The sequence below is a fragment of the Scleropages formosus genome, chromosome 5, assembly GCF_900964775.1.
Source record: "Scleropages formosus chromosome 5, fSclFor1.1, whole genome shotgun sequence".
NCBI lineage: Eukaryota > Metazoa > Chordata > Actinopteri > Osteoglossiformes > Osteoglossidae > Scleropages > Scleropages formosus.
The window spans coordinates 6,892,247-6,910,496 of record NC_041810.1 but is presented as its reverse complement, the minus strand read 5'-3'; the positions used below and the strand labels follow the sequence as shown (position 1 = coordinate 6,910,496).

Below are 18,250 nucleotides of genomic sequence, written 5' to 3'. Positions count from 1 at the left end.
AGGTGCGCATGCGCACTGTCGGCATGAGCGCTGGTAGCGTCAATTGTCTGTCAGCGTCAATTGCCATTAATTTTAGACGATCATTTCATATTTCGTTTTTTATTACACAATTCGGTTGACTTTACAAATTTTGATACGGGAACCGTGCGCAGTTAAAGTTGTGGGTTCCTGATTTTAAAGCGGAATTCAACAGTAATTGGCTGAAGAGGTGTGTATCGCATGTGCGGTAATTGACAAGTTATATTAGTATTAAAAATCGCGCGCGCTGTGCTTCGCCTTAGGACAGTTCCGGGAAAACCCGTAAAGGATGGACGTGTCAGTGATTCAGCGCGCCAAACCACCTTTTACCGACCTTACCTGGAGCGATTTCTCAAATCAGTTCGTGTACAGAGTAAAAGTAAAATTACAGTGGATCAGCGTTCGCTGCGTCTTCGTGTTTCATTCCCTCGCCTCGCTCGAGTCGAGGTTCCCCGATTGCGGGGTTTTTCCGCAATCAAAATAACTCTCTCTCCATTTTTACTGCAAATTTTTTAATCAGGGTTAAAGGTGCGAGATTTTAAACCAACGTGACAATGAATGTACACAATGTATCTTTTACACCAGAAACAACCAAGTTCGCGGTTGTTACACTTATATAATATGCGCTCCTGGGCTGTGAACCTACAACCTTTTAGTAACAAATGTAATAATTAGCTCTTGCAGACCGATGGAGAACACTTCACGAAGCCCAGGGCCCGCTTTCTCAAGCGATGTGGAGAAACAGTAAAATTTCATTAAGTTCTCTCTCTCAAATAATTGATCATGCTAATATAATTAACATAATATATAAATACGCAGATGCGTGGAGCGCGTGGCGTCCAGCTGCGACAAGGCGCGCTGGAAGCCTCGCGCTCCACGCATCTGCCTATTTACATATTTAGCTGTAGTTCGGCTATTCAGTGTAAGAGCCATTGGGAGCACCAGGTGACAGATAAATATAAATATTATATATAATATATATACATACACATAAACAGGAAAAAAAAAACCGCTACATAAAACCAGAGTTAAAGAGCAGGAATTCTGCATTAAGGAAATAAGACTTGCAACTGAAACACTTGACAAGGAGGACTCTTTACTCAGAACATAAAGACACACGTTCATGTACTGCCTGGAAGGAACTGGGACATTTGTAGTTATCCGAACACGTTAGAAGACTTGTAAGGATTTACGGGGAGGAGGTTGCTGGTTATTTGCGTGGGTCTGGAGGGACAGGGTGAGGATCCTTCCTTGTCTCCCCCACTAGAGTCCTCTGTCCCATGGCTGAAACAAGTTTTCCTCTTGAGCGGAAGTATGACAAAGCATCAAACATCTAAAAAATTAACACCATAAAGTGAGCACAGTGTCAGTTATCCCAACGCTACACTGCTGTCCACCAACGTCATCGGCGTAACACAGGTGTGTATCGTGAGCCCCACGTGTACCTGGATCGGGGGGGGGGCAGGAGACGCGGGGTCATGCTGCTGATGCATTATGGGTCGGGACAGTTTCATTTCACTGTGCCAATTTAGGCTCTTTGCCTATCAGCGCTTATCAGTGGGACGGTACGTTTCCGAGCTCCGTTCATTCATGTCAAAGCAGAGAATAACGGAGAGGAACAAGAACTGATTCCAGCATGTCGGAAATGAGACGAAGGGGGCCGATGGCAGGGAGGACGGGACCTGCGGGACACGCGGGGGGCTACATTTTGACTTGAAATTTTTTTAAATATGAAAATTTAAGTGTAAACGTCCCCCGTGTAGAACTACAGACACTACATCATACGGGGAGTGTGAGTGGACAAAGGGCCGTGGCACTGCGGTCCTTTTACTGTAGATGTATTTGACATACGTGTCATACACGTGCGATACACTCCTTTCGTTTGGGGGTTTTGCCTCGTCACTTCTGAGCAGGACACACATGGGCAGCGGATGCTGAGGAGGAGTTGCTGACCGCCCCCCCCCGTACGCTCTAGACGACACCCTTCATGAAGCTGGTGTCCAGGTGGACGATGAGCAGCCGCAGGAAGGCCATCTCCTTGCGGGTGTTCTCGAAGATGACCCGCGGGTCCTCCGACTGGCAGCGCAGGCAGTTGGGCGCCATTACCATGGCCAGGTTGTTCACGTCCATCTTGGTTTTGCTCACATTTGCCGGCTGGGCAAATATCTGGACAAATGGGGGACGGAGGACAGGGGACAGATCAGGAAAAGTCATGCGCATGTGTCCGTGTGTGTGCGCCTGTGTGTGTGTGTGTGTGTGTGTGTGTGTGTGTGTGTGTGTACCTGCAGGAAATGGATGAAGTAGCAGAGTACGAGGCGGCTGAGCTCCGGCAAGGACTGAACCACAGCGATGGCCACTGTTGGGTCCTCGCAGTTACCGATGCACTGGCTATAGAAAGCGGGTGGAATGAGGGGCTCCTCCAGCTCACGGTACCACAGCTTCAGCAGAGAGGCTTTGAGGAAAACACACCCACACACACAAAATGTTCTCATGTCACAGAAAAGCCTTTGAAATGTCATTTGTACCGCAGACTGTTTCACACTTCATTTGCATGTCCTTTGCAGTCGTTCCACTGGCTAAAGAGTCGTAGCCCATATCTCATTGGTGGCCTGTCTGGTGGGGGGGGCAGAGCCTAAAGGACAACAAGCCACCTGTTGAGGGCGCCAACATACCGCAGAGGCAGTGCTCCGGTCTGTGCAATAGAGTTGTGCTCAAGGACACATGTGACAGAAGCAGATGAAGTCACGAAATCACGACCCCAAAGCGAGAGGGGGGTGCGAACCTACCGGGGACATTGGGGTCCGACAGGTTCTCCGGCGTCCTCCACTGCTCCACCTGAAGCTTCAGCGCGTTCACCTCATCGATGTCTCCGGGCACCCTGAACACGAGAGTGTGGTGCAAACAACTTAATGCTACATGTCCAGCAGGTGAGAGCATTCGGGGACCGACTGTTGACCAGTTCATCCCATCCTCACGTTGACAGTCAGTGACACAGAGGAGCCTTCAAAGATTCATAGCATTCGAAATTCGGAGGCAGGAGAAGGTAGCCTTGTGAACTCAAACATCGTCTTCTCATCCGGCTTCCAGTTGAGGAACAGTGGGTTAAGGGGTAGCCCGCTGTGGCGGCACCCTCCACCTAGCTCCGCCCCTATGCCTTCCAGGCCCCGCCCCCAGCCCCAGCCCCAGCAGGGGCACTCGTACCACCGGCCTCTCGTACCCACCTGAAGATGCCCTCGGTGCGAGTCCCGCCCAGCGCCAGCACGTACTGGGACAGCTGCACCTGCACCCAGGGCAGGCGGCGGTCGGGGAAGAGGTCGCGCTGGCGCTCCATGACCTCCTGCAGGGAGCTGCCGAAGAGCGAAGGCGTCTCGATGGCGCTGCGGAAGTGGTCGACCTCCTCCAGCGTGGGCTTGCGGAGACCCTGGATGAGCGGGGGCACGGTATGAATCACGGTCAGTCCCCCCACCCCCGCTCTTCTCCTAGCATGCTCTGCTGTGGCCCTGTCATCTCAACTCGGAGCGCAAGCGCTTACCTTCTTGCCCCCCGTGAGCGCGACCTTCTGCAGCCTCCGGTAGCAGTACTTTGCATACATGCTGATAGGCAGTCCTGGGGAGGGAACGGGAAACTGAACTCAGAACGAGGGGATGGGGCATGGGGGGGGGGGGGGGAATCGCAGCGTGCGGGTAACATCATATAAACACAACCTGGGTCCAGCAGGGGGCGCAGTGCTCAGAGCCGATGCCTCAGGACTCAAAGGACCTGGGTTCAAATCCCACCTTCTGCTGTAGTGCCATTCATCAAGGTACTTACACTGAAGTGATGCAATAAACATTACACTGCTGCACAAATGAGTAAATCAGTGTAAGTGGCTCAGTGCAGAAACCCCACACTTTAAGCCACCTTGGAGAGTTGTGGCACATTGATAGCAATTAATGACAATAAAAATGTGGGGAAAACATGGTCCTGGCAGTGCCCCCGTGACCTCCTGCTCCAGATTTCTGGGCCACGGCGCTGAACTCCGCTCACCCTCGTCCTCCTCTTCCGTGTTCTGCTTCCTCTTTTTCCTGGACTTGGAATTCTTTTTGTTCTTCACATCCTGCTGCTCTGCCCCATAATCTGTGGCTGCGAGAGACGAGTAAAAATAGACGTGTGTTATCATGAGGAGCGGCGCAGCCCGGAACTGCAAACCCTGGACAATCACAGCCCTGTTACCGTAAACGACCGTGCGGTGACCGCGCATCGAGACAAAAACAATGTTCATCTTCAGAAAGGATCACTTCGGAAAATGTACAGACGTGTCCGACGGCTCCTCGGCGCACAAACAGAATTGGGAGCAGAAGTCAGTCTGCGGTTCAGTTTGTTCGTTCATTTATTCCTCACTTATGTTGGGTAAGAATCTCAGATATAGTAAGAAGTTTTAAAAAAATGCTTTGTTCGATGCAATATTTTTATGTTAGTGATGGTAGAAATGGACAAAATTCTGTTCGGTGCTCATTGCTTGCACAAACACACCATGTTTGGGACACACTCTTTGTAGGAAAGAGACGTGAAGAAGTATGGCAGGTTTTTACATGCACATAGAACCACAATGACAGCTCCGCACGCGCACACACGCAGACGCGCAGTGCGGAGAATCGAGGATCCTCACCCTCAGGATCCGGCTCCAGGTGTCGCTGGATGTAGCCCTCCAGGTAGCGACGGAACTTGGGCGAGGGTGCGAAGAAGCCCAGGCAGATGGCCATGAGTTCCCATCCAGCTGCTAGGCTGGGGGGCCGCAGGTTGTGGGTGGTCTGGCGCACCAGCTGCACGTAGAGCTCGTCCCGCAGGCCCGGCAGCGCCCAGCACTTGGTGACGAGCAGCAGTGCGGTGTGGCGCCGGTCCAGCCGGCCCGCCCGGTCGCCCATATATGCCTGCACGAGGCGGAAGACTTGGCAGGCCTCGCGTTTGACCGCGCGGTCGCTCGTGATGAGCATGGGCCCCCGCAGAGAGCCGCTGCTCCACGACAGCAGGCTGCCCAGGGAGACGCGCCGGCGGAAAATCCCCCTCTTCTGCAGGTTCAGGTGCTTGGTGGCCCAGTCCGCCATGCCGGAATCGGGGGGCGCAGCGCCACCCGGGGAGGGGCCCGGCCCCCCTCCGACCGTCACTCCTCCTCCTGCTCTGCGGGAGTCCAAGGTTGCGACCCCTGCTGTGGCACCTCCCTGCGTTCGGGCTTCCGCCAGGTCCCGAGAATCTAGCGTCCCCCCCTGGGTAGGGACACACGGAAAGAGGACGACACATCAGGCTCACAGGGCGGTGGCACAGCAGGTAGCAGCGGTGCCTCACAGTGCCTGGGCTGGGGGTTCGAACCAAGCTCAGTCTGTGTGGAGTTCGCACGTTCTCCTCGTGTTCCTGTTTCCTCCCACAGTGCATGGAAGACTATAAAGGGTCCTTAATACAAGTTGTGTGTGTGTGTGAGAGAGAGAGTTACACTGCTGTGCCATATAGACGGGTCAATGACAGTAGGTGGTTCAGCAGCGTCTGCTTGATCAAGGCTGCTACAGCAGGAGGTGGGACTCGAACCTGGATCCTTGGAGTGGAAGTCAACAGCTCTAACCACTATGTCACCTGCTGCTTCCAAAAGATATACATTTTCCTTTCAAGATGTTATAACGGAACAAGCCGCGTTATTATAGAAACCACATTAAATGTCTTACACTGTCCCACATCTATATAGCAGGTCCCAAGAGTGGAACCAGCAACCTTCCCCACTACACCACCTGCCTCCGCCCCGGCTGCCCTTGCCGAACCATCTGCATCCCAGCATCCCTTCTTCCTGCCCAGAGAACCTGATTCCGGAGCTGGGCTTCAGCCTGGAGCCCCCCCGCCCCCACCCCCACCCCCACCCCCGGGACAGTCGGCCCTTGGCCCAGAGCCCCAACTCAACGCACCGATCCCTAATGCCTCAGCTTGTCCAATACCGCAGTAAAACCTTGTTTGAGCCGCAGCCCCCGTGACGCTGAAGGCAGGTTGTTACTCCTGTTTCCATGTTGACCAGATGGTCAAGAGGTCAGTTCAATATTCTGAAATCCACTGAACTCGTCAGTGAAACGCGACCACAGTGGCTCCTCGTGTACCGGTCGACTTCCGAGATTTTGAACACAAACGCTGTCCAGTTTAGTTACTGCGTTTTAACTGCATTTTCATCAGTTTTCTGCTGCCAGCAGATCGCAGCACTCAGACTGAACAGGGTGGGACCACCTTAATTCAACTCGCTTGCAGTGTTTACGGTCCTGTCTGTTTCACCTGAGCGTCAGTGATCGATCACGATGCGAGGAACGTCGATCATTTTCGTGGGATGATTGGTGTTCAGTGCAAATTGTTGACCCTTTGCGGAAACGGGGGCGGCATGGTGGCACAGCGAGTAGCCTGGGTGGTGCGAGGAGACGTGGGTTTGATCCCTGCTTGGTGTGTATGGAGTTTGCATGTTCTCCCCGTGTCTGTATGGGTTTCTTCCAGGTGCTCTGGTTTCCTCCCACAGTCCAAAGACATGCTGTTCAGGTTCCCCCATAGTGTGCGAGTGTCACGGAGAGTGTGTTTCACTGATGCATGGATGAGTAACCCCTTGTAAGTTGTGTATTTAGCAGTGTAAGTCACCATGGCGAATAAGGTGTGTGGGCTGATGACACTACATAGTATCTGTTGTAAGTCGCTTTGGACAAAAGCGTCTGCTAAGGGAAAAAATGTAAACAATATTTTTAAGTGTTTAAATTAGTTTTCATTTTAATGTTGCTCAAAGTTAATAAAAATATTAAATCCCGCACAGTACCGTTATTTACCTAGACGGCTATATCCGGGATATTTTCAGAACATAAGGTGGGGGAAGATGGAAACACTCATATTGACTGCGAATTAAACGTGGATCTGAAGTTGCAAACAACACGAGTTCTGGTCCTGATCGTGTCTCGAAGTTGAGGAGTCAGTGGAGATGGCGGTTGAGCCCAGTGCTCTGCTCACGGTCCACTGGTCAGTATTTATCAACCGACCGTGGTGCTCCGTTCATGTACCACGCTTGCACGGGGAAGGGGCCTACCCTCCTGGGACTCGAACCTACAACAAACCCTTGAATTCCTATTGTCTGTAACGAAAGCGTCTACCATGGGAATAACCTTCTTGCTCGGAAACGGACACAGACGTGTTTCTGAAACAATGACACGCAAACACACAAAACACGCAAAGAGTCCGGCGAGTTCATCACAGTTTTCAGAAGGACAGGAAAACGCCCAATACAAACAAGAAGCGTAAACCATGTTTGGTCCCTTTGGTAAAATGGGTCAGGAGGGAGGGACAGTGGTTAAAGGTGGTGTCTCATGTGCACACATGCAGGTGCGCACACACACACATACACACACACACGCACCTGAGAAGGGGAGCTTGGACTTTCCGGTGAGGACAGGCTGATCTGACTGGTGGCACTCTTCTCCAACGTGTCCACCTTCTCATAGGTGCGCTTATGGCCCCCGGCGGCATCCACGGCAGGTGTGGGCGCCGGAGACACATCGCCATGGCGACGGGACTGCGAGGCTCGGCCAGTCGCGACGCCATCCTTTGAGGAAGGGGTCACGGCAAGGACGTGCAAGGAGCGGGGCGGGGAGCGAGCCCGAGGGGCGGGGCCTTCTGACGGCTCCGCCCCCAAGCTGGAGCGGCTCGCCCTCGCCCGCATCTCGGCCACGAGCCTTTCATTGAGGACGCCGAGCTCTCGGGCCCCCGCTGAGGCGGCGCGGCCGTGTGCTACCGTGGGTCGCCGCCGGCTCTTCCTCCGCAGACCAGGGGAGGGCCTCGTCGAGTAGTCAGAGTCGCGGTAGGGGAGTTCCTGGGAGGCCAAGCTGCCCTGCCGGCTGTGTCGACCCTCGGGACCCCTGAGCAAAACGTCTTCCAGGCCCCTCCAGGAAGGCCTTCCCGTTCTGGCCGTTTCCCTCTGCTGGGCCTGGCACTGTGTGGGCGTGGCCAAGGGTGTGGCAGGGGGAGGAGAGCCCGGCCGGGGAGGAGGCAGCTCCACGTTGACCATGTGTCGAATGCACGCCCGTCCAGCGGGGCTGTAGTCCGAGGGGCTCCTCTCCGCATGCCTGTCGAGGCCCTTGGACGTGGCCCCTTCCACCTCCATGTCTGCCGGGGGCTCGTCGTAAACGGGGGACTCCACTGGGGGCTCGTCGTAGGTAGGTGGAGCTTCGGTGCCAGGCCGGGGAGACTCCGCCCGTGAGGTCAGGACCCGGGGCATGCGCAGGCTGGAGCCCGTGGGGCAGCAGGGCGCGTAGCTCCTAACGCTGGGGGTCGGGGGCCGGAGGGCCCGACCCGTGTCCCGGACCCCTGCTGGGGGTCCACAGGGTGTGGCCACCGCTATATTGCTGCTGCTGCTTCTGCGCTGGTGAAGCATGAGGGCGCTAGGGGCACCAGGGGCACCGGCAGTCCGGCTCCGCCCCATGCTGTGCACCTTCATCAACGTGTTCGCCTTCGAACCTGGAACTGGTTGCCACCTTTGGGAGACGTCTCTATGATAGAGAAGAATATTGAGATTATAAAACTCATATTAATCATATCTGAGCATGAGGACCACTGGAGAGCGGAACGACTGGCCGGTCGGGTGCACCGCCCTGTTACTTTTAATTTATTGTTAAATGTTACCTATATATACACACTGTATAAAAAAGAATAATAAATGTTTTGTTGCTGTTGTCATTTGCTCCTTTGCAGCAGTTGTTTAAGTGACGATTCACTGAAGAAAATCAAATAACAATCCCATGTCCACTCCTGCTCGGCTTCAACGGGCGATGGAGGTGAACCCCCTGGGAAAGAATCCACAGCACACTTGTCCAAATATCTGGAACGAGGAGAAATCCCAACAGGGTCACGGTTTTCGTATGGCGGTCGACGTGTGACGCTGCACCGTGAAAAAGCACCCGTCACACCCGGGTCCCGACAGGCCCTCTGTGTCTACACACACACACACGCATCTAAATTAAGAATTTCTGGCCCACTTTGGAAGTGTGTTAGTGCTCTAGATGCGACACAAGAGGGGGGGGGGGGGGGGTTTACCGCGTGTTCCGGACACAGGAGCGAACACACGAACACGGCTACGCAGCTAGAGTTCTGCCTGGTCCGTACCTGTATGGTACTAGAATGTTTACTGAGCCAGCAGGTGGCGTAGCGTTTACAGTGGTCACCTCCAACTCAAAGGTTCCTAGGTTTGAACCCCATATCCTGCTGTAGTACCCTGTCCAAGGTACTTGCCCTGGATGGATATAGTAAAAATCGCCCTGTTGTATACGTGTGTATATGAATGGGTAAATCAGCGTAAGTAGTTCAGCGTACAAATCTCATGCTGTCAGCTGCTTGGAAAAACACATCACAGATCAATAAAACTATTAATAAAACAGGCAAACTGTCTAATTTTATTCTTAACACTTATCAAAAACCCTCATACTTTTTAACCCTTTCATAGAGCTGGGTAATTTACTGGAGCAAGCTGCGAAAAAGAGTGGGGTTACAACCAACAGCCTTCAGGTTCGAAATCCCTGTGCGGGAGCGCAGTACCATAAAAGTACTTCACTGGGTGGTAAAATACCTTTATCACACGTCAAAAGAAGACTGACAATAAATCACAGTCAACATGTAACTGTCCCACATGTCCTATCCCTACCGCTGGCTGTTAGAGGAGCCTCATTCCAGGCCGGTGACGAGTCGCGACCCCAGACGGCGGCGAGTGCAGGACGAGCGCCGGGTGTGGGCGAGCGCTGGTGATTTATGTCAAGGTGCTCAATGTCCAGCAGACGTCCAACGTCCCCCAAAAGCCCCGTTGCCAACGGTTCGAAGGAGAGTTGAGCCGCTACCGTTTCCCGACAGCGAATGGAACGACAGCTGCAGCTGCTCCTCTTTCCGATACACTGAAGACGCACGGAGTCGTCTCGCACGCCGGAGTGTGGAAAGGCGAGAAAGTCCCTCGCAGGAAAGAACCTGATGTTTCAAACCGGGGTCTGCTGGTGTCGCGTCTCACTTCCTGCTGTGCTACAACGTGTTTGGCATCGCTGGGCTCCAACGGAAAATCCCCGGGGAGCCGTGACCTCCGAGCGACCGCCTTGTCCGGTGCGGGGTCGCCGTGGTCCGGAGCCGATCCCCAGGCCCCTGTCCCCAGTCCCCAGTCCCCAACCCAAAGGATGGACATGGAGTCCTGTGTAAGAAGGTCCAAAGCAGCGAACAGATATTTCACAACTCGTGTCAGCGATCATAGACAAAGTGAAAGTGCTGAAAGCAGAAGTGAAACTGAACGAGGTTTGACACCTGACAGAACCACACGTTTCTAGAAAGACTTCCTGAGACGGAGCCGAGTGGACGCTGGACTGATCGGCGGTTCGAGCCCCATCTGCTGGGACCATCCTACTGCAGCATGTTCTACAGGATGGCTTGACTGCAGCTCCACTCTGGGGCCCTTGAGCTGCATCAGAATTCTAATGGAATTTCGAACTTCTGAGGTAGTGCTACTCAACCATTGTATGACCACTGTATGGTCCACTATGGGACCACTGTATGAGCACTGCATGACTGTTATAAGTGACCACTGTATAACCCCTATTAACAGTATGACCATTATACGACCACTGTATACAAACACTATATGCTCCAGAGTTTTTCCAATGAAGCGCAGAGCTTCCCCTAAAGGAGTCCAGCTCCGTCAGATGGCCCAAGACTTGGGAGGTCAGGAACCGCCACGCCGGAGGGACCGGAGGAACGCTGAGTCACATTAACGGTGGACCGTGTGACCAGTTTCACTCACGTGTCGGGGGCGGGAATGAGGTACTTTCCTGGCAGCGGAGACAGACGTCCTCCTTTCAGCACTTGAAATGTGGCCAAAAAAGGCCCTGATGGAGAGCAGATGAGTGGAAGTGCATACTGGGTAAACATGGGCTGGGAGGGGTGGACAAAAACCGCAGTAGATGCAAAAAAAAATAAATAAAATAAAAATATCGGGGGGGGCGGGGTTGCAGTTCAAGTGTCATAACTGTTCATATGCAGATTCATAATGAGTGTTTGAACACAATAAAGAGGACGGATGACATGTTGGTGCTGGGGGTATACGGTACCTCAGCGTGTCTTTCTTGCCGACACTCCCATATGCTGGATACCCAGGGGGGGTCTCTCTCCGGTTGCTGTCGAGCTCTTGCAGGGGGGGCGGGGCGAAAGGTCCATTTTCAGCCAAGGCTGCGCAGCGTCCCTCAGTGGCCGCTCCCCGTTCTGCCCCGCCCACGGCCCCACCGGTGCCACGCCCACTATGCTCTGCCTCGGAGCCGAGCTTCGCGGCCTGCAGCCGCGCCAGGGGGACGATGTCGCAGCCCCTCGGTCGGTGCCAGACAGTGCGCCGGCCGACCGGGTCGTAGTAGTAGAATCGGCCACTGGCGACGTCAAACAGCTCCCACCACTGGCGGCCGTCAGCGGGGCGGGGTGCAATTCCCCGGGGGGGTTCCCAACCGCATTCCCCCGTTGACAGGTTGACGTACATGCGGCGGCGAGAGCGCGGCTCCAGGATCTCCACCCAGTCGGACCTGCGGGAGGCGAAAGGGTGATGAACCAATGGACAGCTGGTGCTTTCTTACTGTATCAGTTCAGGGAACTACAGCAGGAGGTGGGATTCAAACCCGGGACCATCATCAAATGCAAAGGGGGGCCACTCTTGTGTCCTTTTACTGTGGGTAAATGTGTTGAGCAGCATCTCAAACACAGAACAAGTAGAGAAACACCACAACAGACAATGAGCAAGAGAGGAAAGGCTGGACAATGAATAGTGTCCCCCACATCCCGTGTCCAGCTCCGCCCCCACTACCACCACTGCCCCCACCCGCCCCACGAGCCCCTGCTGCCAGCCTTCTGTTCCCCCCAGTGGTCCTGCACCAGTCATCCAGATCTCAGCAAGCCCTGGGCGCAAGACCAGAGCCGCACTGGCTCCTGGAAGATGTCATCATCAGGTGACAGAGAGAGCGAGAGAGAGAAAGAAAGATACACACACACACACACAATCAATTACAATCAGTCCTTAACCACCTTGCAACCCTGGCTGGTTAAATGTTACCAAGCACTGGTCCCTGGGTGGTGGTGAAATGAGCTCCCTGTGTCCCTCAGAGCTGCTGAATCCCTCCCACATAAAGGAAGGCAAACTGAAAACGGTCCTTTGTTACCACAGACGAGGACCGTCCACCGGAGTCGACCGAGATCCCTGGTCAGAGCAGTCAGGAACAAACTCCTGCCCATTTGCAGCTTATTGCTTTTCCACTGTCCACCTGCGTCCAGTGTCCCGGTGCTATGGGGAGTGTCTTGCAGTTGGAGCACAGAAATGCGGGCACACTTGGCAAAGGGGGGGGTGGGGGTGGGTGGGACCGGTGCCCGATGACATCGCCTCCTTCAGCTCGCGTGCAGACGGTGGTTCCAGCAGGTCCATGTGCTGTCGAACTCAGAGCGCGGGAGGTGGGCAGCTGAACCGGAGCTCTGCACCCCCACCTTCCCGCGTTCCAATTGGTTCGAGGGGCCGACGTAGCGAAAGGAAACCAGAGCAGCATGTGCCGCTCACACGGCACAAGACGGACCCTTCGGGGCCTCAAGACGCCCAAAAGCAGCCAATTTGGGTCACGGAACCGATTAAGGCGCCGTCTTACTTTCAAAGTGCCGGGTGCGTGCAGCTCGCACTGATCTGTACCTCGGAGCCGCAGAACCATCTGGTCCCGGGGGAAGGGGGGGGTTCTGGACTGGACTGCGAGCAGATTTGTGAGGCACCCCCAGGTGGGGATTTGGACCGGGGGGATTAGTGGTCGGGGGGGGAGAGTTCACCCTGACATTTAGCACTTAGGAAAGTGCAAGGTGCCGTTTTGGCATCTCTCTCTCTCTCACACACACACACACGGTCGTAGTCCTGCCCTCATGCCGTTCCACATCCAGCCCCATTGAACCCCTTTGTGCCTCAGGCCACACTCTTTGGCACCCCAGCAGTGTCCCCAGGCTGTTTGCGAGGGGCGCTCTTCTCCCTCATGTCCACATCTCCACCCACCATCCAGGTGATCCTCCAAACGGAGCCGAAGCCCAACGCGCTACACTTACTGCTTCTTGTTCTTTGGTAAATTTCTGGAGTGACTTTCCACAGCAGTTTTGGGCCTCAATGCGTTTTACTTTGATTCACGTAAATTTGTATAACAATGTGCTTTTACTTCATTGCATGGTCCCCGCTGTCAAATCCAAGTCGAACGCCAGTGACCGTTTCCACTCTTGACGGGGCGGCGGAACAAGGACATGGACTCCCACCGGGGGGCTGGGTGCACAAGAGGGACCTGGCTGCACGGGGACGGGAGGGAGGGACCGAGTCACCCCCCCCGTCCAGACGTTACCTCGGTCAGACATTTCGGTCAACCAGCGGTGAAATCACGTCTCCGAGCAGCAGTGAAATCACGTCTCGCGCCGACTGTGTGGTCAGGAGTCGAGACGCATGACCACGACCTGACCTGATCATACCACAGCGCAAACCAGGAAGAGCTGCAGAGCTGCCAGAGGGGAAACACACCCGGGGGTGGAGACTTTTTACCAGGAATACCAAGTCTTTTCACCCATTCCTCCCTTCCTGTGTCCCCCAGAACTGCTGAATCCCTCCAGCTTTCGAGGAAGGTCTCAAACCATCGGCAGCACGAAGGAACTGCGAACCTTTGTCCAGGAGGTGAAGGGGCCACGAATCCGGACGTGAAGCCCACTTGCCGTCGACCCTGCGACCGTCCACATGGCGCAAGAAGTGGAGGCGTGAAACTGCTGGACGATGAAAGACGACTCTTGTCCTGCTCACTGAGGAGCACTGACAGCGCAAAGAGCAAGTCGCCCTCTGTCAGCCTCCCACTGGAGTTCCTGCCGAGTCACTGGTCATCCTGGGGGGGTCGCTTCCTGTCTCCTCCGCACAACCTTGCCCGCACTTCAGCACCAACAGGATGCCGTGTCCATGTCCCGAGACAAGGCTGGTTAAGTCAATGACCGCATGCCAGCGAGTGCCAGAGAGCAGCGTGACGCTGCGTAACAGCAGAACGTCCCCCAGCAAAGTACAAGCGGAGGTGGGAGGTGGAGGGTCAAGAGCCACAAACTTGACTGCGAATGGGTTCGAGGGCCACTTGTGTACAAATCACAGCAAGTGATGAACTGAATCTTAAGTGTACTTTAAAAATTATTATTTCATTTATTTGCAGTTTGTGTTCAAGTGTAACCACAACTATTGTGTGACTGTATAACATTTATGCTCTGCATGCATTAATAATTTTACTAATTTCATTATGTGAAGTGGAGGACCTGTTGGGCTGCCAGAGGCTAAGAATGTGTCTGGAAAGTGATTTATCAGAGTATTGAAGAGAGGTACGGGTGGCACAGCGAGTAGGGCTGCTCTCACAATGTCTGGGTGGTGTGAAAGGATGTGGGTTCGATCCCTGCTCAGTCTGTGTGAAGTTTGCATGTTCTCCCTGTGTCTATGTGGGTTTCTTCTGGGTGCTCTGGTTTTCTCCCACAGTCCAAAGACATGCTCTTCAGGTTCACCCATAGTGTGTGAGTGACAGAGAAAGAGAGTGTGTGTGTTTCACTGATGTATGGATGAGTGACCCAGTCTAAGTAGTGTATCTAGCAGTGTAAGTCACCACAGTGAATAAAGTGTGTGGGCTACATAGAGTTCATTGGAAATTGCTTTGGGGAGAAGTGTCTATTAAATAAATGTAAATCAGTGACCCATGTGTGGTCAGCACTTACACTGTTACAGGGCACTCCTCTGTGAGCTGTGTCAGGAGTCCCTCTGACCACAGGTTGAACATGAAGCACTGAAATTCTCTTATCACTGGCCATGACCCCCAAGGGGGGAGACCCTCCAGGACAATTAAACACCTTCACCTGTGCAGTGACCACTCTCTCATGTCTCATTAAGTGAAAGGACACACCCATATTTACCATATACTGTATAGCTGTGGATATTATTAATTTACATTTATTCATTTAGCTGATGCTTTTCTCAACTTACAGTGTTGAGATTACAATTATTTACCCATTTATACAGCTGGGTAAATTTTACTGGAGCAATTTAGGGTAAGTACCTTGCTCAAGGGTACCACAGCCTGACGTGAGGCTCAAACCTGCAACCTTTGGGTCCAAAGGCAGTAGCACTAACCACTACGCTACCAGCTGTTCCTAATTCAACAAACCACTCCATGCAACATTAGCTCTGTACACTGAGCTACTTATGCTCTTTTACTTATTTATACAACAATTCAGGGTCTCGCTGTATCAGTTCAGCAGTAACACTTTGATCAAGGGTACTAGAGAAGAAGGGGATTTGAACCCAGGACCGTCTCTCTAAAGCCCACTACACCCTCATACTAGACCTGCACCCCTGTCTCTGTTCTCTCCACCTGTCACAGAGACATAACAGCCAATTTTACACCCACTCGTACCCTTAGCCAAAGTTCCCTTAACCGCTGATTCGCACCTATACACTTTTCGGGAACTCATTGAACAGAGGGATACTTACTGAACCAGTAGTGGTTTGGTTCCAGAGTCTGTGCTACAACAGCAGTGGCCAACCATGTGAAGTAGCCTGGTGGTCGAAGGTTCCAAACCTCTCGCCCTAAAGCTCGGATCAAACCCATTCTTCTGGGCCCCCAGCAGAGCGGAGCGACACACATCTGGAGCTGAGAGCAAACCACACACGCTGATCCGACACGCTTCCCCTAAGAGCGTGAATCCGACGGTCCGCTCAGCGGCGCCACCCTGCTCCCCAGCAGCTGTGTGTGTGTGACCAACCAGTTCCTCATTCCCACTTATGATTTGCACTCCTGAACCGAGTTTTTCGCACTGATTTACCTTGAGGCCCATTTTTAGGGTTGGTTTTTGATCCTAAGGGGCTGACAGCTGTTTCCATTTATTTAAACTCATACTTCACAGAACCTGCTCATGTTATTGTCCCTTCACTCAGGAGCCTCAACCTCAGAACCTCCTGTTCCATTTCGCAGCTGCCAAGTTCACTTCTTTCCAATTGAAACAAACTCTTTCAGTGTTGCTGTTCTGGACTTTTTGGGGTAACTTGTGTCGGTCTCGTCGGTGCCTTAACTAACCACCCAGTTCGAGAGCTCATGGGCTTGAATCCCCCGAGGGCTCAAACACACCTATACCGGGAAGTCGGGTCCACGCGCCCTACAGGAAACACTTCAAAGCGGTGAGCGGAACTCAAATACAACCATATGTATCGTTTCCAAAAATTGTCCAGCGCGAGACCGGTCATGAGGACGCGTCTCGCGCCACAGCCCAGAGTTCGATCGAACCCCGAGAGTATTTCAGTGACGTTAGGATGCGATTTAAAACCTCGTGCTGTTTCCTTCGGGATCAATAAGTTCTCGTCCATCCACGTCGCGTCGGCTCCGTTGTACCACAGTAAGGACGGTACTCGGCTGGCAGCAAATTCACCCCCAATCATCATGAGCGGCACGAGCGCCCGTGAAAAGATAGTTCAGGGACACTCAAATGAAGGAGCAAAGCAGGTTCGAGTCCCAAAGTACCGCAGTACAAGTGCACATGGGGAGTAGAACACGCCTATAATTATATTGCTAATTTCGGGAATAATATCGAAATTGGGGCTCGTTTCATCTAGAAGAAGAAAAAAACAACAAAACAAAGAAAAAGGAAACAAAAGTCAAACGCCGAGTCTCACCTCGACTCGGCCATCGTGTTCTGCTCTCATCCCACGGAACCGCTTCGCCGTGATGGTCCCGCTCGTCTCGAGCGCGTCTGAGCGCGTCGGGCGTCCGCGCGACACTGAGCTTCGGAGGCGCGTCCCCCCCTCACTACACCCCCCCTCCCGGTTGAGTCTCCCACCCCGTCAGCATCTCCACCGTCCCACCCGCCGAAAATGGACCGACAGCATGAGGGAGTCATGTTCACGTTCACACAGAATATGAATCTGATACCCGCTGCACGTGGCGTGTGGGCGCGAGACGTCCTCCTTTGGGTAAGAAATGCGATAAATGTGTGGAGGGCACCATTCGAGCGGACTGCCCTCCCCACACGGGTACGTGTTCTCTCCTGGGACAGCAGGGGGCAGCACCGGGTGTTCTGGGTGTTCTGCGTGTGCGCGCGCGCGCCCGAGCCTCCGTTCTTTACTGCGGTCGGTAAAGAAGGAGCGCGATGGGAAACCTGCGCTGTAGATCCGGGCTCACAGTCACCGGGGGGGCGGGGGCGGCTGCAGCGGCGCCACCTAGTGGCCATAATCGGGAACTGTACCAAGATCCCGGTCCCTTGGGACAAGGTGGGCGGGGCTCTAAGCCAGGTGTGACCTGTGAGCAGCTCACACACACACACTTTCTGAACCGCTCGTGGGGAACCAGACCCTAACCCGGCAACTCAGGGCATAAGGCTGAAGGGGGAGGGGACACATCCAGGACAGGATGCCAGTCCGTCACAAGGCACCCCAAGCGGGACTCGAACCCCAGACCCACTGGAGAACAGGATCCGGTCCAACCCGCTGCACCATCACATCCCCCTCCCTGTGAGCAGCTTCTCAGCCGAAATCACAGATCACAGTTGGTCAGTCGCCCCGGGACTTCACAGTACATACATACTGTACATTCGTGTACACACACACACACACACAGATATAAAATTATTACCTGTGTGACACAACCTGCAATGAGCAATAGTTGAGCTCAATCCTCAGTTCCAATACTGTCTTTTTGTTCCTCCTTGATGAGAATAGAAGAGACTCGGTTAGAGGGTTTACAGGGTTGCGGGTTCAACTACAGAAAGTGGAACAGAAGCAGATCTCATCCCTTCCTGAGACTCATGAGTCACAAACCCCTTTCGACATCACAAAACCTTGTGTTTTCACCACAGTGTTCCTCGGGTGTCAGGTGACTTGTGGCACCTGTGCTCCTCAGAGCTGCTCCGCCCTTTACCCCCCGCAGGGGGGGATGACACTAATGAGACCCAAAGGGGAAAAACAAACACTGGACATCACACACGGAAACTGTCCGGAACGAGTCCTGCTCACCCGTGTCCATATTGAACTGCAGCTGTGGTCCCTCCGTAGGCTGGATGTGCAGCTGCTCGAGGCCGTGGTGCTATAGCATCCCACAGCGTTTACCAGCACTGAATGGAAATTAGTTTTTTTGCTTTTTGTTATGGCTATGTCCAAGATCTTTACAGAAGAGCAGTCCAG

At 53.7% G+C, this 18,250-nt stretch overlaps 1 protein-coding gene across 1 annotated transcript; it reads right to left on the bottom strand.

Annotated features, from left to right (window-relative positions):
- Window positions 1–917: 917 nt before the first annotated feature.
- LOC108930787 (rho GTPase-activating protein 39-like) lies at window positions 918–17,104 on the bottom strand. The gene is made up of 10 exons (XM_029252479.1): window positions 16,748–17,104; window positions 11,130–11,588; window positions 7,415–8,543; window positions 4,667–5,261; window positions 4,045–4,140; window positions 3,551–3,624; window positions 3,240–3,439; window positions 2,805–2,896; window positions 2,301–2,470; window positions 918–2,184 (listed from the first exon to the last, which is right to left on the bottom strand). Exons 1-10 carry the CDS (start codon window positions 16,759–16,761, stop codon window positions 1,990–1,992), a joined length of 3,024 nt encoding a protein of 1,007 aa, XP_029108312.1. The 5' UTR covers window positions 16,762–17,104; the 3' UTR covers window positions 918–1,989.
- Between the last annotated feature and the right edge of the window lie 1,146 nt (window positions 17,105–18,250).